Source organism: Triticum dicoccoides, chromosome 3B (genome assembly GCF_002162155.2).
Source record: "Triticum dicoccoides isolate Atlit2015 ecotype Zavitan chromosome 3B, WEW_v2.0, whole genome shotgun sequence".
NCBI classification, from domain to species: Eukaryota; Viridiplantae; Streptophyta; class Magnoliopsida; order Poales; family Poaceae; genus Triticum; species Triticum dicoccoides.
This window is the reverse complement of record NC_041385.1, coordinates 771,751,936-771,773,485: the sequence shown is the minus strand read 5'-3', so window position 1 is coordinate 771,773,485 and position 21,550 is coordinate 771,751,936. Positions and strand designations below refer to the sequence as shown.

The 21,550-nt window shown below is 50.9% G+C and overlaps 1 protein-coding gene across 1 annotated transcript; it reads left to right on the top strand.

Moving 5' to 3' along the window:
- Positions 1–18,348: 18,348 nt before the first annotated feature.
- Positions 18,349–20,669, top strand: LOC119278408 (F-box protein At1g60400-like). Its single transcript, XM_037559759.1, has 3 exons — positions 18,349–19,486; positions 19,584–19,718; positions 19,956–20,669. Exons 1-3 carry the CDS (start codon positions 18,413–18,415, stop codon positions 20,376–20,378), a joined length of 1,632 nt encoding a protein of 543 aa, XP_037415656.1. The 5' UTR covers positions 18,349–18,412; the 3' UTR covers positions 20,379–20,669.
- Positions 20,670–21,550: the final 881 nt, after the last annotated feature.

The window sequence follows — 21,550 nt, the reverse complement described above, 5'->3', positions numbered from 1 at the left end:
CATCTCTACCATGTTTGAATAATAATTGACCTGTTGGAAATATTTGCAGAAACTATGGAGCACTCCTGAGATGAAGAAACAGAAGCGATGTTAGGGGAGATAATCGCAAATGGAAGTGATGATGTTGCGTCATTTCTCCTCGACACCGATGGTCAGCTGGATGAAGAAGAGGGCTATGTTCATGATGGCTTCGGCCCATTAATGCCGGTACAAGAAGAGGACTATGTTCATGATGGCCCCGGTGACACAATGGAGGTACAAGAAGGAGACCGTGCTGACTGCTCCGGTGACCGAACCGAGTCCGGCCAGGTATATATATATTAGTTAAGCCCGTGCTGACTAGTTAACTGATGCTTCCATTGTTTTGGTATATGTACACATCTTAATTACTCTCGTCTTTCTTCCTTATAATTTCTAGCCCTCCGGATCGAGCACAACTTCGGTAAGGAGACGAGGCCCGAAGAAAAAGTTGAGCTCGGATGAAAAGTTTGAGATCATAAAAATCGCGCCCGACGGCGAACCGATTGAACCCATCCGGACAAGGAAGGCATTTTCTGCTCAGTGCGGGGTTCTTGTTAGGGACAAGATCCCGATCAGCATCCAGCAATGGTATAAGCCTAAGGAGGAAGACCGTGAGGTGTCTTATGTCAATGATATGCAGAAAGAAGATCTTTGGACTGAGCTGAAGGCAAATTTCACCCTACCGCCAGAGGAGGATTCGGAGAATCCAGTTAAAGAGCAATTAATCAAGTCTTGTGCTCTTAAGAAGATGGCAACCCTAATGAGGAGGTGGAGGAAAGAGCTGAACCAGTTTGTCAAAAAAAAAGACACCAGAATTCATCGGCAAATATGAGAAGATCAAAGATCACTGGCCCGCATTTGTGGCCCACAAGACATCGGAAAAGAGTAAGAAGATGTCGGCGACAAACAAGCAAAATGCTGCGAAGAAGAAGCTTCACCATCGCACAGGGTCAGGTGGCTACCTCAAAGCCCGACCTAAGTGGACCAAGGCTGAGCATGATCTGCTTGAAAAAGGGATCGAACCAGAGACAATGTACTGGCCAGACCATTGCCGGACTTGGTTCTTCGGGGCTGGCGGAACCTTGGACCCTGTAACAGGGAAGTGCCAGTGGACGGACGAGCAACTGGAAATACTAGTCAAGAACCTTCGACACTATATCGCTGCAGCGCAGCGAGGGACGTTCCTTCCAAACAGGGAAAAGGACGAGCTCACAATGGCCCTTGGGAATCCTGAGCACCCTGGACGGACACGAGGCACGCCAGGCTCCATTCCGTGGAAGGTTGGTTTTCCGGATGCAGGGGGTTACAAAACCCACGAGAGGAGGAAGAAACTGGAGCAGGACCAACTGCAGGCGCTGCTTGGAAGGGTAATGGGGCTAGAGGATCGAGAAGAGGAACGAGAAGCAGCAGATCGCAACAAACGACCTGCCGAAGCTTCCCCCGAAGCTACCCCGCCATCTCAGTGGAGAAGCAGCATGGCTTCCACCGAGCTGCTTCAGCCGGAGCATGTCTTGATGGCTCCTGCCAACTATCCCGTGGATGGTATCACGGAGTCTCAAAGTTGCCACATTATGGCGCGATGGATGACTTTGAAGGTCAAGGCGGCTGTTGGCCAAGTTTATCCTAGTGGACCCGGCACAACTTATCACTGCCAGCCGATTCCAGAAGGATATGCTAAGGTGATGGTGGATGAAATAATGGAGGGATTTGAGGACCTCCCGCTTGAACACCCTACCGGTGAAGGGGAGACTAGGCTGGGTTTTGCTCTGAAGACTCCATGCCTACGGCGGAAGGAGCTCATCAACCTTCCGAACTGGACGCCTCTGCCTCCTCCTCCTCCTCCGGCGAGTCAGGGCACTCCGCCTCCTCCACCGCCTCCTCCTCCGGTGAGTGACGATCAGGGCACGCGTGGCGGCACTCTGCCTCCTTCTCCGGCGTGTGGCGGCACTCCGCCTCCTTCTCCGCCTGCGTCGGCGCTCCCGAGCAGCCAGCAGCCTCCTCCTTCTCCGCCTCGCCAGCAAGGGCGGAAGAGACCCGCCGCCGCCCCGGCTGCTCCGGCGCATCGTACTCCTTCTCCTCCGCCTCGTAAGAAAGCACGAAAGAAGACAGACGCTGCAGCCGCTCCGTCTGCTCTAGCGTCTAGCAGCACAACCAGAGGTGGGAGGCAATACAAATACGGTCCATCATCTCTCAAGCCTCTAGAGAAGTTACCGTACGAGAGGTCCGAGGAGGAAAACAATACGATTGTGCGGACCCACGTGAAGGACTTCTTTGAAGGGGTGAAAGCAAAGAGACATCCACCTCCGGAGGAGAAGGTAGATCCGGTGAAAGCAAAGCGCGCTATCGATGCCCTGAGGAAACCACCAAAGTCTCCGCCGAGAACCAACTATGAGCGCATTACTGAACAGACATATCTCCAAGCCAAGCGGTCGGGAACTACTGTCAGTGACAGAAGGTTAAAAGAACGAGCAAAGGGGAAAAAATTGCCCAGCTCGGCGAACAAGCACAACAATCGTGCCCCCCGCTCAATGTGTCTAATGCTCCGGGGACGGTGCCCGGTTATGGCAATCTTGAAGATTACCTGCCTGACGATGCACTTCCTGATTTCATGGCGGTGGATGAACACAGATACGAGTATGGGAAGCCTCTCGTCAAAGATGAAAAATCTCTGACAACAATGATGCTAAGATTCCATAGTTGGTACACGAAAACCTGCAGAGAGTCTGAGGGGACGAACAGTTTGTATCTGAACATTAAAGAGGAGCACGACCTCGTTTCAAATGATCTGTTGTGTGTTCCATTTGAGGAGTTCTTCAATCAAAAGGCCCTCGATAAATTAATGGTCTTTTGCTACTGCCTGTAAGTACTATTTTTGTCATTAAGTCTTTATATATAGCTCGGCTCTTTCATTGCATGTATTTATAATTAATTATCCTCAATATATTATGCAGATTGAAGATCGTCGAGTGCAAAAAACAAGAAATTTATGATATTGGGTTCATTAACACAAATATCATAGATGTATTTCTGGTTGAAAAGAACGTCAAAGAGGCCGAGGACAACTTGCTACAATTGTTGATCAAAAATCAAAACAAAGATACCATACTCTTTCCTTACAACGGCCCGTGAGTGTTACTGTCGTGTGCATATTCGGTTTCCCTTATTACTCAAGCGAGGTTATAGTAATGTAATTGATGAGTTATGCATGCGTGCGCAGGTACCACTATATTCTTCTGGAGATTAAGCTTGAGCGCGGACTAGTAACCGTCTTAGACTCGAGACGGAAAGATCCCAAAACCTATGCGGACATCACTGAAATGCTCAGCAAGTAAGTTCAATCGATCATTATCGCACCATATCGGCAACTTTTTGTTCATTTCCTGATATCTCAAGTAATAATAATTATTTTCTTTGTCTTGCAGGGTTTGGAAACAGTTCACCGCAGAAGCTCTGGGACTGCCGAAGGAGCTGCGATATAAATACCCGAAAGTAAGTACTACTGGCTAGCTAGTTGCGCGCATCTCCCGTTGATTCTATAGCTATACTTTCATCAATGCCATTTATAATGCTTCATTATCAGTTTGATTGACCTCTATTTCTCGTAAAGTTCTTGTGGCAGGAGGAAGGGAATGATTTCTGTGGATACTACGTGTGCGAGTTCATCCACACCGCGACTTTGAAAAACAAGCGGGGCTACTCTAGAAGACAATATGAAGTGCGTAAGCAATAATATTCACAATTTCATTTTATTACACCATCATTTCTGTTGAGTTTCATTCATATATATGTATCAATTAACCCCCTTCTTCAAATTAGACGTGGCAGATGCGGGATGAACTCCTAGAACCAGATCGCATGAAAGCAATTCAAGAGGAATTGGCGGGATTTTTCTTGAACACGTTGTCGGTGTCAAAACCGGCAGATCTCGGGTAGGGGGTCCCGATCTGTGCGTCTAGGCAGATGGTAATAGGAGACGAGGGACACGATGTTTTACCCAGGTTCGGGCCCTCTTGATGGAGGTAAAACCCTACGTCCTGCTTGATTAATATTGATGATGTGTGTTACAAGAGTGGATCTACCACGAGATCAAGAAGGCTAAACCCTAGAAGCTAGCCTATGGTATGATCGTTGTTCGTCCTAGGGACTAAAGCCATCCGGTTTATATAGACACTGGAGAGGACTAGGGTTACACAGAGTCGGTTACAATGGTAGGAAATCTACATATCCGTATCGCCAAGCTTGCCTTCCACGCCAAGGAAAGTCCCTTCCGGACACGGGACGAAGTCTTCAATCTTGTATCTTCATAGTCTTGGAGTCCGGTCGATGATGATAGTTTGGCTATCCGGACACCCCCTAGTCCGGAACTCCCTCAGTAGCCCCTGAACCAGGCTTCAATGACGACGAGTCCGGCACGCATGTTGTCTTCGGCATTGCAAGGCGGGTTCTTCCTCCGAATAATTTATAGAAGTTTGTGAGCACCAGGATAGTGTCCGGCTCTGCAAAATAAATTCCACATACCACCGTAGAGAGAATAATATTACACAAGTTCGATCTGCTGACGTATTCTGTGGCGTGACATCACACCATTACCAAGCCTTTACTTGAATTGTTTTTATTGTTCCACCTCCGCGCGTTTAGCGAGGCGGTTTCCTTGGCACGTCTTGTCGAAGCAGAGATCGTGTTCCCCTTATTCCGGGATTCTCATCAATACGGACGTGGGTAACCCAACCGCGCCATTGATTGTGACGCTTGGGAGATAAGCGAGTTTTACCAGGCCGGTGGGGACACATGTTTTTGTCCGCCCATATAAGGGGATAAAGATCTAACCCTTTCTACCTGCGCCTTCTTCCTCCTTAGCTTATCCATCTCCGCGAACTCAAGCTCCAGCGCCCAAGTCCGCACTTCTCACCTCAACCTTCTCCAACTATGTCCGGAGCGGGAGGCAAGTGGATGGCCTCCTCCGTCACGGAGGGGCAGATCCAGAAGTTGCGCGACGCCGGATACTTGTCCAGCGACATCGCGCACCGGCTCCCCGACGAGGGAGAGCTCATCCCCACCCCCAGGCCCCATGAGAGGGTAGTATTTCTTCCCCATTTCCTCCACGGACTGGGCTTCCCACTTCATCCCTTTGTCCGGGGGCTCATGTTCTACTACAGCCTAGATTTCCATGATCTGGCCCCGAATTTTATCCTCAACATCTCGGCGTTTATCGTCGTGTGCGAGGCCTTCCTCTGCATCCAGCCCCACTTTGGCTTGTGGCTCAAGACCTTCAGTGTCAAGCCGAAGGTTGTGAAGGGCAGCCAAGCGGAGTGCGGAGGCGCCATGGTGGGCAGGATGTCCCACGTTACTTGGCTGGAGGGCACTTTCGTGGAAACCATCAAGGGGTGGCAATCGGGGTGGTTCTACATCACCGAGCCGCGTGACCCTGATTGGGCAGCGGCCCCCGAATTCAGATCCGGCATCTCTACACGGCTCACCTCCTGGAAAGAGAGTGGCCGGATCTGGGAGGATTCGGAGGAGCTGACCGGACTCCAAGCCTGTATCCAGAAGCTGGTGGACAAGAAGCTCAAGCTTGTCAACATAGTCCAGGTCATGCTCATCCGCCGGATTCTCCCGTGCCAATGACGGGGCTTCAACATGTGGGAGTTCGATCCGGCGCAGCACCAGACCCTGAGCGGGCTCTTCGACACTACGTACGAAGATGTCTGCAAGGTGCTGTTCAAGGGCGCCGAGGCTCTCGCATCCCCTACCGAAGATCGCGGATTCTGCTCGCAGCGTCCAGCTGACAAGGTAAGTGATTTTGCCATTTGTTTTCCATAATTTAACTCTATGCGGGATCTAAACTCCCTTTACCTTTGACAGGACTGGCTGGCGAAGGCCGAACGGACTATCTGTCTGGCCCCATTGCCAGAGGACCCCGCGGACGCCCGCCTAACGGGACTGCTGGCTCCGGCGCCCCACGTGGTGCCGGAGAAGAAGGCCAAGAAGAAGGCCACGGGGACTCAGAAGAGTTCCCGTTTTCAGGTGCTATCGGATGATGAATACGAGGCCGACTCCTCCCACCAAGGCGAGGAGGAGAAGAAGAAAGCCTCTCCCCTAGCGGGGGGGAGAAAAGGAAGGCCTCCCCAACAAGGAAGGCCGAGGGGTCCAAGAAGGGAAAAACTCTTCCCCCGGACTGCTCCGCCAACGCCAGTGACGACGACGAGGACTGGCCTCCAAGGGCCAAGCCCCTGGCGAGATCATAAGTATCCGGACTTCCGAATAACTTCAAGGTTTTTCCTTTTCGCCACATAATGTCTTTTTAATGCCGCATATAACCCTGCAGTCCGCCCAAGGATGATCTTCCCGCTTCGTCGAGCGGGTCCTTGGGTGCATCGGATATGGATTCCCTTCCGACTGCCTCCACCCCTCGCGCCACGGACGACGCCGAGGTGGGATCGCAGGAGAGGACCCACCATGAGGGGGAGGCCCCGGAGGTGTCGCAGGATAACCTCCCGAACTTTGCACCGGACTCGGCCCCGGAACCCACAGTGGCTCCGGAGTCCGGCGGGCGACCCCTTCGTAAGAAGGGCAAGACCGTGACGCCGGCTGCCTCCATCCAACCGGAGGCGCCAGATAATTTGCTGGAGGCGCTTAATGGCGCCTCCATTGAAGAGGAACACCACACTGTTATGAGTGCGGTGATTCAGAAGGTTCAGCTCGCCAAGAGCGGGCTGACCGAAGCCTGCAGCAGCCTCTTAACAGGCTTTGAGGTAAGAATTTCAATATATGTAAAAAGGTACCACATAGACAGTAGCCCCTGATGCTCGGTTCGGTGTTCGAAAAGAAAAGCCGGACTGAGGATCTTAAAAAGATATACGCAGGAGTCATAAAAAATATGTCAATATGGGATTGCAGGCTGCGTTGCTGACCTCTGCCGCACTGACTGCGGAGGTCAATAATTTGAAGGAAAGCCTCGAGCAGTCCGAGAACGAGCTCGGCCGTGCCAAGAAGCAGCTCGAGGAAAAGGAAGGTGAGTAACACCTTATTAAAATTGTACCTTACAGAAAAGGATTTTGGTTGCAAAAAGAATGTCAAGGATAACGTGGGTATTGCAGGGGCCACTAACGAGGTGGCGACCCTGAAAGAGGCGGTGGCCGCGGCCGAATGCAATGCGGCCGCGGAGCGCACCGAGCGAGAGAAGCAGGAGGCGCGGGTGGCGGAGGTACAGCAAGAGCTCCAGGATCTCGTGAAAAAACATGAGAGCCTGGAGCGTGACTCGAAGACTCGAGAGTCTGAGCTTGCAACGGCTCTTGAGGGTGCCAAAGCCGCTAAGGCCGAAGCCTACAAGGCCCTCCAGGAGATTGAGGCGGTGAAGAAAATAGCAGCGGGTAAGGCATTTTTCATGCAAAGTAAGCATGTGAGTGTTAATTACCTGTTGCTTACCCGAATTCGGAGCTCTCCAGGAGCGTTCGCAGATCTTCCTCGCAGCGTGTCCGATGCTGCCGCATTCTACCGGGCCGAGGAGGGGAGCTCGACGGAGAAGGTCTTCTGGTCTCAGTATGCTGAGGCCGGACATCCGGTGCCCCTTAGCGACCAGCTGAAGCAGCTGGTCGAGCTCCACAAGGCGGCCGAACAGGCCATGAAGGGTCTCATAGTTCGACTGTGGCCTAAGGAGGCCATGCCTGGGAGCTACTTCGTCCTGGTGCGGCGGCTGGTGGATGCATGCCCGTGGGTTGAAGTCATCAAGCACTCCGCCTGTATTGAGGGTACCCGTCGGGCCCTTGCCCGCGCAAAGGTGCACTGGGGCAAGATGGATGCCCAGAAGCTTGTGACGGACCCGCCACCAGAGGGCAAGGAGCATCGCACGCCCGAGATGTATTATAAGAGTGTGCTGAAGGGCGCCCGCACTATTGCGGGGGAGTGCTCCAAAGATGTAATTTTTTAGTAGACTCGCATTTTGTTATCCTGTGCGCTGAAAACTTAGTTCATATGCGCTAAGCAACGCTTGTTAATTTAAAATTTTACCTTCTGTGCAGCTGTTTATCAAATCTGAGAGATGGCAAGTCGTCGGCTTCAGCCCCCATGCCAAGAGTGCTGGGGTGTTCGGGATAAACTTGAGCGCTCTTGTTCCCATTTTTGGGTCCATCTAGGGAGGCGTTCAACACAGCGAACAAGGCAACCGGACTTATAATGCTTGAACACTCTCACTTAGCCATAGAATTCTATAATTTTAAATTTTGGCGAAGCCCCTAGTCTTCGGAAGGCCGAATTTGGGGCGCTATCCACGCCTGGGCCGGACAAGATCCGGCTCCTCGCTCTAAGCGGCATAAGTCTTTAAGGACTCGCAAAAAACCTCTCGAACAGCGACCGGCTCTCGCCTCATCATGACGGTCAGTTTTAGCTTTCTCCACTGAGGCGTTAACCCAGCTCAACTGGGGCGCAATCGCAGTGGTTCTCCCAGTGCTACCTTAGCCGATATAACGGAACATAAGGTACCAAAACATGGGAGCCGGGCAAACCCAACTATTGACCCAAGACATGATTCGGAGCCGATGCATATAGTGCTATAAGTTTGGGGTGCCGCACTTGTGAAAGTGTTCGGACTCATCACACCATAATGCGGGAAACATAAGCCCCTGGTGTATATTAGCCATACCAAAGTGTACGGATGCAACATGCCGTGAATGAACATATGTATGAAAAAGAAATGCAATTATAAGCAAAAAGGTGCTGCATTGTTTTATTCAATAAGTGCTGCTATGAATGCAGAACGATACAAATAGTGCGATAAGCAAGGGATGGGACTGTTAAACATGTCCCCCTCCAGGGGTAGGCTGCAGATTGGTGTATAAAAATGCTCGTAATGGAGACCACCTGTATATTCGTTGTAGCCTTTATCCTTCCCTGGCTGTTGCATCGTGAGTTCGGCAGGTCTACTACCGAACAGGGCCTCTGACAAACGGAGTCCTATGGGTAAAAAATAAAAGGTAAAAAGAAAAGAAAAAAGAACAACACACTTGAGAGCCCCTGGTGTGGTTGAGCCATAATCTGGGCTTATCGTGGTCGTGTCCCTCTCCCATGCCCATGGTATCTTCAGAGCGTAATGGTGTACGCGAAGGACCTACTTTGACATTTCGCAGGAGCTGGGGTTGGGGCCGCACTGCTATGCGTGCTCGGAACGTGCCAGATGGTCTTGTTGAATGTTACTCCGGGCGCGCTTAGCTGTGTCCGGCCGCTTAACAGCCGGACTCAAGAATTTCCTTAAGAGGCTGCATTGCACTTCTGCCGCGAGAGCCGCTGTATGTTCCTCCATGCGGAGAGAACGTTTAGTGTTTCCGTTGACCGTGATGACTCCTCGAGGGCCTGGCATCTTGAGCTTGAGGTATGCATAGTGCGGCACCGCGTTGAACTTTGCAAACGCGGTACGTCCGAGCAAGGCATGATAGCCGCTGCGGAACGGGACTATGTCGAAGATTAACTCCTCGCTTCGGAAGTTATCCGGGGATCCGAAGACCACTTCCAGTGTAATTGAGCCTGTACAATTGGCTTCTACACCTGGTATGACGCCTTTAAAGGTCGTTTTGGTAGGTTTAATCCTTGAGGGGTCTATGCCCATTTTGCACACTGTATCCTGGTAAAGCAGGTTCAGGCTGCTACCGCCGTCCATCAGGACTCTGGTTAGGTGGAATCCATCGATGATTGGGTCTAAGACCAATGCGGCGAATCCGCCGTGGCGGATGCTGGTGGGGTGGTCCCTTCGGTCAAAAGTGATCGGGCAGGAGGACCATGGATTGAACTTCGGGGCAACTGGCTCCATCGCGTAGACATCCCTGAGTGCACGCTTCCGCTCCCTTTTGGGTATGTGCGTTGCGTATATCATGTTCACCGTCCGCACCTGTGGGGGGAAACCCTTCTGTCCTCTATTGTTCGGCGGTCGGGTCTCTTCCTCGTCGTCGCTATGCAGCCCCTTGTCATTGTTTTCGGCAATTAACTTGCCTGCCTGCTTGAAGACCCAATAGTCCCTGTTGGTATGGTTAGCTAGCTTTTCGGGGGTGCCGTGTATCTGGCACAAGCGGTCGAGTATTCGGTCCAAATTGGACGGACCCGGAGTAGTTCGTTTGAATGGCTTTTTCCGCTGACCGGGTTTAGAGCCTCTGAACCCGGCATTGACTGCCGTATCCTCACTATTGTCGCCGTTAATGCGGCGTTTGTTTTTGTTACGACGCGGCCTGCCATTTCGGTCCTTGAAATCCGGACTGCCAGAGTTTTTGCTGAGGTTGTTGCTGCGTGCTAGCCAGCTGTCCTCACCCACGCAGAAGCGGGTCATGAGTGATGTGAGGGCTGCCATGGATTTCAGCTTTTCCTGTCCCAGGTGCCGGGCAAGCCACTCGTCGCGGATGTTATGCTTGAAGGCCGCGAGGGCCTCCGCATCCGGACAGTCGACGATTTGGTTTTTCTTGGTTAAGAACCGTGTCCAGAATTGTCTGGCCGATTCGTCTGGCTGCTGAATTATGTGGCTTAGGTCATCAGCGTCTGGTGGTCGCACATAAGTGCCCTGGAAGTTGTCGAGGAATGCGGCTTCCAGGTCCTCCCAACTCCCAATTGACTCTGCTGGCAAGATGTTGAGCCAATGTCGGGCTGGTCCTTTAAGTTTGAGGGGGAGGTATTTGATGGCGTGGAGATCGTCACCGCGGGCCATGTGGATGTGAAGGAGATAGTCTTCGATCCAAACCGCGGGGTCTGTTGTGCCATCGTAGGATTCAATATTGACGGGTTTAAACCCTTCGGGGATTTGATGATCCATTACTTCATCTGTGAAGCATAGTGGGTGTGCGGCGCCTCTGTACTGGGCGATATCACGACGGAGCTCAAGGGAGCTTGGTCTATTTTGTTCGGCCCGGCCGGACTTACTGTGTCCGGTGCGACGGTTATCATCACGTATCGTGGGGCGCCCATGCGATCCATAGATCGATCTTGATTGTCTTGCCTTATCCTCCAATATATCTCGCAAGTCCAGAGTGTTCCCCTGTGGCCATGTGCTTTTCGGGCGATACCGGGGTACGGGTCTAGTGAGGGGCCTAAAGGCCTCTCTGTCGCGACCACGGGGTGGTCGGTCAGCCGTATTGTCTCCTGGTGATGCGGGTTCGTAAGCCTCCTCCTCTAATCGGGGGAGCAGCTTGTGTTTAGGGTAGCTTTTGGAGGGGCGTTCGAGCTCATGCTCTTCGGCCGCGAGGACTTCAGTCCATCTGTCAGCTAGCAGATCCTGATCAGCTCTAAGTTGTTGCTGCTTTTTCTTGAGGCTGTTCGCCGTGGCCATAAGCCTGCGTTTAAAACGCTCTTGTTCGACGGGATCCTCAGGCACGACGAATTCGTCATCGTCGAGGCTTGCCTCGTCTCCGGAGGGAGGCGTATAATCCTCTGCCTCCTCCTCTGCCGCTCCTTCATAAGGACTGGCGTCTCCGTCCTCCTGCGCTGTATCTTGCTGGAGTGGGTTGTCTTCGGCACTGTCCGGTGTATTATTATCTCCAGTGCCGGAGTCTTCATTCTTGCTGTGGCGGGATTTAGAGCGGCGCCGCTGACGCCAGCACTTGGGCTGTTTCTTGGAGGGGTCATCCTCCTCTGTTCCTTCGCCATTCCCATCTTTTGGGATATCCATCATGTATATGTCGTATGATGAGGTGGCTGTCCAGTGCCCGGTAGGCGCTGGTTCTTGTTCGTCTCCGGCATCGTCGTCCATACCGTCGATGTCTTCGGAGTCGTAGTCTAGCATGTCGGTTAGATCGTCGACAACGGCTACCAAGTGGGTGGTGGGTGGGCTTTGAATTTCTTCGTCGTCCGCATCCCAACCGTCCTGACCGCAGTTCGGCCAGGGCTCTCCTAATAACGAGAGATGTTTTAGCGAACTCAAGATGTCGCCGAAAGGTGAGTGTTGAAAGATGTCCGCTGCGGTGAACTCCATGATCGGCGCCCAATCGGATTCGATCGAGGGGGCGCGGGAGATTCGGAGTCCGGCGAGGAGTCCGGCACCTCGGAGTCACGAGCTTTATGAGGGACAAAGTCAGTGTTCGGCTCTATCGCCGTAGAGGTTGCAGCCCCCGAAGCGGTGTCTAGGCATTCGTCCTCGATCTGCGCAGCCGTCTCCAGATTGAAGATCGGAGCGGTTTCGAGTGCGGCCTCCAGGGTACTGTCCGGCTGCAGAGCTAAATCATGCTCGCTGTGACAGTGCGGCACACTCGGCTGTGGCTCGAATCCATCGAGGATCAAGTCCCCGCAGATGTCAGCCGTGAAGTTCAAACTTCCAAATCTGACCTGACGGCCAGGGGCGTAGCTTTCGATCTGCTCCAGTTGGCCAAGCGAATTGGCCCGCAGTGCAAAGCCACCGAATAGGAAGATTTGTCTGGGGAGAAAGGTCTCACCCTGGACTGCGTCGTTGATGATGGTCGAAGAAGCCATCAAGCCTATCGGTGACGACACAGAGGAACTCTCAATGAAAGCACCAATGTCGGTGTCAAAACCGGCGGATCTCGGGTAGGGGGTCCCGAACTGTGCGTCTAGGCGGATGGTAACAGGAGACGAGGAACACGATGTTTTACCCAGGTTCGGGCCCTCTTGATGGAGGTAAAACCCTACGTCCTACTTGATTAATATTGATGATGTGTGTTACAAGAGTGGATCTACCACGAGATCAAGGAGGCTAAACCCTAGAAGCTAGCCTATGGTATGATCGTTGTTCGTCCTAGGGACTAAAGCCATCCGGTTTATATAGACACCGGAGAGGGCTAGGGTTACACAGAGTCGATTACAATGGTAGGAAATCTACATATCCGTATCGCCAAGCTTGCCTTCCACGCCAAGGAAAGTCCCTTCCGGACACGGGACGAAGTCTTCAATCTTGTATCTTCATAGTCTTGGAGTCCGGTCGATGATGATAGTTCGGCTATCCGGACACCCCCTAGTCCGGAACTCCCTCACACGTCATCAGTAAAGCCGGAGAATACCATGTGGAAATTGATTTCAAATGCTAGGGGTTTGTGTAATTAAGAGATCTTATACATATTGTACATGTATGTAGCCAGTAGCGTCGGATACATGATACGAAAACTTGTTGTTCGACCAATCTCTCGGAGAAGGAGAGGTCGATCGATCACTTCTCTCGGTATGCATGACGAACTTCTGTACTGAATGGTTCTCTCGATCACTTATGTATATATAGTACGTAGCGTCGACCAAGCACAGACATAAGAGAGGACACTTCTCTCTATTAATTAGCTAGCTAACACAATATATGGAACACCTAAATTAACCCCCCAAAACCCCCAACCCCCCTCCTTTAAAAAAACAAAAACCCCAGCCACTGGAATGTAGACGCGTGGATGCCTTTTGGTCCCGGTTGGAGCCACCAACCGGGACCAAAGGACCCCTGACTGGGCTCGGCGCACAGGGCCACGTGGAGGCACATTGGTCCCGGTTCGTGTTTGAACCGGGACTAATGGGTGGAGGTATTAGTAACGACCCATTAGTCCCGGTTCATGAACCGGGACTAAAGGCCCTTACAAACCGGGACTAATAGGTGTTTTTCTACTAGTGCACCTCATCCGCCTCCAAGGGTAACTCTCCCTCCCTCAAATTATTCCGGTTAGACCACCATAGCCACTAGAAAGTAAGCACATGCAGGCGCTTTTTGACATCCAGACCCCAAAGGAAATCTAGCATAGCATGCACGGACGTGATTTCCTCCAGATGCATTCTCTCCTTCTCCATAGCCAAGTCTCTCCACACCCCCTCACTGTTTTGCATTTTGTGAAAAGGTGAGCTCCATCCTTGTCTGCCAGCCCACACAAAAGGCATTTGGTACTTTGGATGTGATTCCTTTACGGGCTACATTCGTACGGAGGGCAAGGGATTCATGCTTCAATCTCCACGTGAACATCTAGATGTTCTTGGGGCAAGGTAAACGCCAAATCCGCTTCCAGGAGTCGTCAGCAGTTCAGTCTAGACACCCAGGATTGCTATCACTCTCACCGACCCCTCCATCACTGTTGGACTGCTCGAGCTGCATGTGGAGTTTGTAAGCACTCTTAACCAAGTGGATCCCCTTGCTATCATACTGCCAGGCCACAAAGTCGGGGACACCATCTCGAAGAGGAATCTGAAGTATATGCTTCACATCATTAGGCCAGAAGGTGTCCCGCACCAGTTGCTCATCCCAGGACTCAGTGGTTGGATTAACGAGATTGCTAACCCACTCCAGGAGGCTTGATCCGCGCGGGGTGATGACGCGTCTGGACAAAGGCCGTGGAATCCATGGGTCCAACCAAATGCGTACGCCTGTGCCATCCCCAATCCTTCATATATAGCCCTCCCAAAACAGATTTAGCCTGTGCAACAAACTACACCAGGCATAGGACATCCCCTCCCTTGGAACAGCCTCCAAAATATTCCCATTTGGGAAGTAGCGGGCCTGCAAAACCCTAGCACACAGGGACTCCGGGTTTTGAATGATCCTCCAAATTTGTCTGGATAACATAGCAAGGTTGAAACCGTGCATATCACGGAACCCGAGCCCTCCCAAAGCTTTAGGCCTAATCAGTTTGTTCCAACTAATCCAGTGGGTCGTATGTTCCTTGTCCTATTGGCTCCACCAGTAGTTTCCAATCAGGGAACTAAGCTCCTCGCAGAAGGATTTGGTCAAGTAAAAACATGACATTGCGAATGTGGGAATGGCCCAAGCAACTGTTGTAACCAGAGTCTCTTTCCCGTACTTAGCAATAAGCCTCTCCTTCCATCCATACACCCATCCAGCCAAAGCCCCTTTCACGAAGGCAAAAGCTTTTCTCCTGGATCTCCCAATGTGAACAGGAAGGCCCAGATACTTCTCATTCCAAGATTCACTCTGAATTTGCAGAGCATTTTTCACCTGAGCCTTTGTTGCATCCCTAGTGTTTGGGCTAAACATAATGGCTGATTTCTCCAGGTTGATACACTGCCCAGAGCAGCATTCGTACAGATCAAGGATCTGGCGCAGCTCTCGGGCTTCCTCATGCTTCGCTTTCAGCAACATAACCGAATCATCCGCAAACAATAGGTGTGATAGACTCGGAGCATTATGGCAAATTTTCACTCCAGAAATTTTTCCTACTTGCTCCGCCTCATGCAACAACGCCGAAAGTCCTTCCGCACAGATGACAAAGAAGTACGGCGATATTGGGTCTCCTTGGTGAAGGCCCTGCGTGGGTGAAAACTGTTCTGTTAAGGTTCCATTCACCTTGATCTGGTAGCGAACCGAGGTCACACAATGCAACACCAAGTTGATCCATCATGGCCCAAACCCAAGTTTGTTCAGCATGGCTCTTAGAAACTCCCACTGCACCCTATCATAAGCCTTACTCATGTCTGCCTTGACTGCAACAATACCTTCCTTGCCCTTTTTCTTATTCAACAAGTAGTGTGATACTTCATAGGCAATGAGAACATTATCCGTAATAAGCCTCCCAAGCACAAACGCACTTTGGTTCTAAGAGATGATGTCCGGAAGAACCAATTTGAGCCAGTTGGCAATCACTTTCGACACCAACTTGTATATCACATTGCACAAACTAATCGGGCGCAAATCCTTGATTCTGTTTGGACTCTTGACCTTTGGGATAAGCACCACAACCGTATCATTCCAACCGTTCGGCATCCTGACACCATTGAGGACCAAGAGCACCTCATCAACAACTTTCTCCCCCATGAAATGCCAATGCTTCTTGTACACCAACGATGGCATCCCATCCGGTCCCGGGGCCTTAAGATCCCAATATGGTCAAGTGCCGCCTTAACTTCTTCTCTGGACACCTCAGCTTCAAGTATTCCTCTCATAGCACTAGTGACTTTCGGCTGCACCTTGTCAATGAGCTCTGGCAACCTAGAACACCTAGAAGAAGTAAACAGATTCTGTAAATAGGAACGCACATAGTTATTTAGGTCTTCCCCTTCCTTCACCTCCACACCATCTTCCTTCCTCAACTTCTTTATCCTGTTAGCTTTCCGTTTTGCAGAGGCCACCGCCATGAAATACTTGGTACTTTTGTTGTCATCCCGCAACCAAGAAACATGAGAATGGTGTTTGGCCTTGGTGTTCTTCTTACATTCCAACTCCTCAACAAGGCACCGTAGCCTGCCTTCCTCCCGAATTTTCTCTTCTGACACTGGTGCCCTCATGCATTTCTCCAACTCCCTACGAGCCTTTCTCAGTTGCTCCTCTAGCTCACCTGCCACCTCCTTCCCCCAGATTCTCATCCTTCCCACCACATTCCTCATGGCAGAGGCCACGTCACCCGAACCCTCCATGCATCCTTGCTCCCATGCGCCTTGTATCTTAGCACTGCAACCTTCCTCCCGGAGCCACCATGACTCAAATCGAAAGCCCCGATCGCCTCCAGGATCTCTCTTATTTTCTCCTTTGGTACATACAATAACTGGCCTGTGATCGGAGTGGCGAGGAGCACCGTTCTGCACGGTGAACTCGGGGAACCACTCACACCACGCAGCGTTGACCGTCGCTCGGTCGAGGCGCTCACAAATGTATGTGGCCACTTCTTTGCTATGGTTTCGCCAAGTGAATTTGTCTCCCTCAAAGCCTAGGTCACTAAGCTCACAAGCCTCAAGTGCCCCTCTGAAATTGTCCATAAACCGTTGCGCCCTTACTGCCCCTCCAATCTTCTCATCCCCGGTCAGGATCTCGTTGAAGTCTCCCAGGCACAACCATGGTCGACCATATTGGTGTTGTTGTCCCAGCAATCGCAGCATCCTCCAGGTCTCCACCTTCCTCTCCAACTCTGACTTGCATGTGATGCACACAACCAAGACAATACCATAACAATACAGTAGTACACGACTTTCTGAGATGCAACTCAATACAACTATCTGCGTGTATGTGCAAATTATGTCCATTTTATCTGGTAGTTTTTTTGCGAGGCATTTTATCTAGTATTGAACAACCATTTTATTTGCGCCCCTACCCAATTCATGAAGATTATATTGAAAATGTTTGTGGTCTGAGAGAAAAAATATACAAATCTTATGAGTTTAAAAGTCGCCCAATCAAATTCTTGTCCACCCTTGCCTACAATGTATTTGTGGTGGACAAGGTGCCCCCCTTTGATGGAGACTATCTCCCACGAAGAAAATCACTTGTAGAAGGTTATGTCATTGACGTGTTGTAGAATGCCACATGGTGGGGTGGGGGGTCCTAATAGGACTCTCTAGCGCAAGGGGGGTAGGTCGGCCCCCTTTGGGACACATATATATAGGGGGGGGGGGGCAGATGGTGCATCATGAGGCACCAGAAACAACCCTGGTTGCTGCCCTCTTCCAAGTTGGCCACCTCTTCTCTCTCATCTAGGTTAGATCTAATGCAACGTCCTTAGACTTCTGTAATTTCACTTCATATTCTTCATTGCTCCGATGTACTGGGCTACATGTTTTCTTACTACTTAGTACGCGTGGATAACTTGGAGAAATCATAATCTTCGGCATTTGGTCGGGCGGATTACATATCCGCCATTGATCACCTCTACTCTCATTCATCTCACCTAAGACCTCCCAGCATCCACATAAATAATATGTGCTTCTTTACCATTCACCTTGACTAATTTAATTAGTTCAATTGCCCATAAGTGGGATGGAGCATCGGGACCTTGAGAACCGTCAACTTATTGATCCCTTGCCACAAAAGCTTGGCCCATGTACATTCAAAAGGGGGCATGTGTGATAGACTCCTCTAGGCTGCAAGTCTCGCAAAAAGCGACCCACTCATATGTTTGTCATGTAAGATGACATAGCAGGGAACACATTTCTTAATAACCATCCACCAAAAGTTACGAACCTTCGACGGGCATGGCTTCTTCCACAACCGCTTCCAATGTGTCTTCTCTGCACCCCTAGAGCTCGAGGCCCTCACATCTGGGGATCGTCTTGCGGAACAAACCGTGAATTTTCTTCTTTTTGCCTTGAACATACATTTTGGAGAGGAGGGAGTAGCTAACATTGTAAACTGAAAGTCGCGCCTCGGTTTCCTTATACGTAATATAATATGAAATCCTGCAAAAATATATACATGCAACATGAAAAGCTGAAAAAGGAAACCACACAATTTGAACGAACTAACACGGACGTTGTGCCTTGCCTTGGGATTTCAATGTGAAGTAAACACGGACGTCGTTCGATCAAATTGGACAGAAGCTCAGTTCAAAAAATAAATCACCAGAAGCTGTTTCATGGGCCCAGGAGATGCCTGCTTCCGTTTCCCACATTTGCCTGGCCCAATATCTCACTCTCACCACCACTCCTCCATTCCCCACTGCTCCCCGAACCAAACCCTCGCCGTCGCCTCTCCCCCCCTCCCCCTCCCCCTCCGCCGGCGGCCATGGAGATGGACCCGCGAGTGATCCTCGGCCCCTCCGGGGTCATCTCTAGGAGCGACATCCGCGCCGACCTGGAGCGCCATGGCCAGGACCCTGAGACGCTGGATCTCGGCTCCAACATGATGCTCTACATGGTGCACCGCTACCTCCCGGCCCCGCCCGTCTCCCCCACCGCCACCCTCTCGCTCGCCGGCGCTTCCTGGGTCCCCGACGGCGTCGACCGCATCAGCCGCCTCCCCGACGTGGTCCTCCTCGACATCATCTCCCGCCTCCCCGCCAAGGACGCCGCGCGCACCGCCGCCCTCGCCTCACGCTGGCGCCCGCTCTGGCGCTCGGCGCCCCTTACACTTGTCGACAGCCATATGCTTCCAGACGGCGGCGCGTCCGGCCCGTTCATCATCGGCGCTCCCTCTCCCCGAGCCGTCACCGCATCGGTGTCCAGCGCCCTCGCGGCGCACCCGGGCCCCTTCCGCTTCGTCCACCTCACCTGCAGCAACATGGACGAGCACCTAGGCGAGATGGCGCGCTGGATCGACACCCTCGTCGCCAAGGGGGTCAAAGATCTCGTCTTTGTCAACCGCCCTTGGCCGATTGACCTGCGCCTCCCCGCCACGCTCTTCAGCTGCGCCTCCCTCACCCGCCTCTACCTCGGCGTCTGGAGGCTCCCGGACACCGCCGCCGTACCGCGCGGTGCCAGATTCCCCAACCTCCTGGAGCTCGGCCTTTGCATGACTGTCATGGAGGACCGTGATCTGGCCTTCATGCTCGAGAGAAGCCCCGTCCTGGAGTTCCTCCTCATCATGTGGAGCCAGAGCGGAGTGCGCCTCCGCCTTGTCAGCCAAAGCCTGCGGTGTCTTCAGCTGGCCCTTACCTGCTTGCAGTACATCGACGTGGTGGATGCCCCTCGCTTGGAGAGGCTGTTCCAATGGGAAACTGTTCCCAGGGCCGAGCCCACTCCCCCCGGGAAAAAGAAACGCTCTTCCAGTATCAAGATTGGCCGTGCACCCAACCTGCGTGTGATGGGATACCTTCAGCCGGGAGGGCAGGAATTGGGGATTAGCGACACCGTCATAGTGGTATGCAGCTCACAGCAGATCCTAATTTGATTTGCATGTCTGTACCTATGTGAATTGATAATGCCAATTAGTTTATCTGTCCTTGGGCGCATTGCAGGCTGGGAGCAAGGAGAAGGTTGTCCCTAGTGTCCAGATTTTGGCCATGGAGGTGCAGTTCGGTGTCCGCAGCGCTGTGAAGAAAGTGCCAGGCTTCCTCAGATGCTTCCCCAACCTGGAGACGCTCCATGTCCATGTAAACTTGGTTAACTTAACTAGATACACGTGCTGCATTGGCAATTTTGCAATACTAGTGGCAATGGTATATCTAGCATGGTCATAATTGATTGTATATCAAGCATGGTCAGAGCTATGACTAAGATTAGTTTTATGATTGATGGCCTGCCGCTGCTGCATTATATGTAGTTATGTGCTCATATATTATACATATATCACATCAAACTATGTAAGCACTGATTGATTTCATCTGCAGTCCCCTCTCATATCTGAAGAGCCCACTGGCAAGGTCAATCTCAAGTTCTGGCAGGAGGATGGTCCCATCAAATGCGTGGTGCAGAGCATGAAGAAGGTGTTCTTCTACGAGTTCCAAGGGTCGAGAAGCGAGGTTGCTTTCCTCAAGTTCATCGCGGAGAGAGGACGGGTGCTGGAGCAGATGGTGGTCGTGGTGGCCGAGGAATGTTTCTCTCCTGGGGATGATGGTCTGAATGCCAAGCTGAAGCCTCTGACCGGCGCAAAGTGGAACAACAAATCTTGCAAACTGCAGCTCTTCAAGAGCCCGTTAACTGATGGCGGTGGAGGTCCGGCTTACTGCCACCAGATAGCTTGTGATTTTGGGTTTGCTGACCCTTTTGACCTCCAGTACTACTACAAAGCAGAAAGGATCCCTGTAAGTTAGTTTGTACAGTAGCTTTGTACAAGACCTGGCAGCGACTTCGTGTTGTGGTAAGGACCTGGCAGCAGCTAAAAAACCTTTTTTGGGGAATGCTTAGTGTGCCAAGACAAGTTTTTTGTGGGATGTGGGTGGACGCAACAGATCGAATTTGATAGTGTTTGTCTTATTTTACGTTTTAGTAGTCAATTGTCAGCATAGCTGTCTGGCCTCTCTGGTTCGTCCAACCTTGTGTATTATGTTGTTTTTGTTGTTGTTGTCAGCATGAATAGATTTTTTATGCACTATATTTTTATTTGTGCTATGCATTATGCTGGTTTCAGCTGGAAAGAGTTTCTTACCAAATCATTATGTTGTTGTTGTTGTTGTTGTCAGCATGCATAGATTTTCTATGCACTATATTTTTATTTGTGCTATGCATTATGCTGGTCTCAGCTGGAAAGAGTTTCTTACCAAATCATTATGTTGTTGTTGTTGTTGTTGTTGTTGTTGTTATTGTTGTTGTCAGCATGCATAGATTTTCTATGCACCATATTTTTATTTGTGCTATGCATTATGCTGGTCTCAGCTGGAAAGAGTTTCTTACCAAATCATTATGTTGTTGTTGTTGTTGGCAGTTTTTGCCTGATGCCAGCCAGCATGCAATTTTGCCTTAGTAGCCTGATTGATATATACTCTGATCTCAGCTTTATGGAGTTCTTGAGTTCACAGGGTAAGTAGCATGATATATACTTACTCTGATAGAGAGCGCTTTATAGATTTATTAGCCCAAGAGGCTACTCCAATAGTAGATTTTGTTGCTAAAAGGGTACTAATAGTTTGGCCGTAGGATATACTCCCTCCGTTCCGATTTACTCGTCGTGGGTTTAGTTCAAAATTTGAACTAAAACCATGACGAATAAATCGGAACTTTGGGAGTATGTATCAGAATTCAGAGCACCCATCAGTTCTGTTAGCTGTGTTGATTAGAAGTCAAGCAGATCATACTACCACAAATAAATATATTCATTAATTAATGAAATTAAGGTAGCTTTTTTTAGACTGAAATTAGGGTAGCTGACATAGACACATAGTACGTAATCGTTAATTTGGCTCTAGTGAAGAAGTGCGCCTACAGAACATACTGTCACACTCCTATACTGAAGCAAGGGATGCAACTCAGGCTGGAACTGACGAAA

What these genes read in the sequence shown, in the direction of transcription:
- LOC119278408 (XM_037559759.1), top strand. Translation starts at nt 18,413, where the DNA reads ATGGAGATGGACCCGCGAGTGATCCTCGGCCCCTCCGGGGTCATCTCT. An exon ending in TTAGCGACACCGTCATAGTG is followed by an intron (nt 19,487 to 19,583) that starts GTATGCAGCTCA and finishes GGCGCATTGCAG; the next exon opens with GCTGGGAGCAAGGAGAAGGT. An exon ending in TGGAGACGCTCCATGTCCAT is followed by an intron (nt 19,719 to 19,955) that starts GTAAACTTGGTT and finishes TTTCATCTGCAG; the next exon opens with TCCCCTCTCATATCTGAAGA.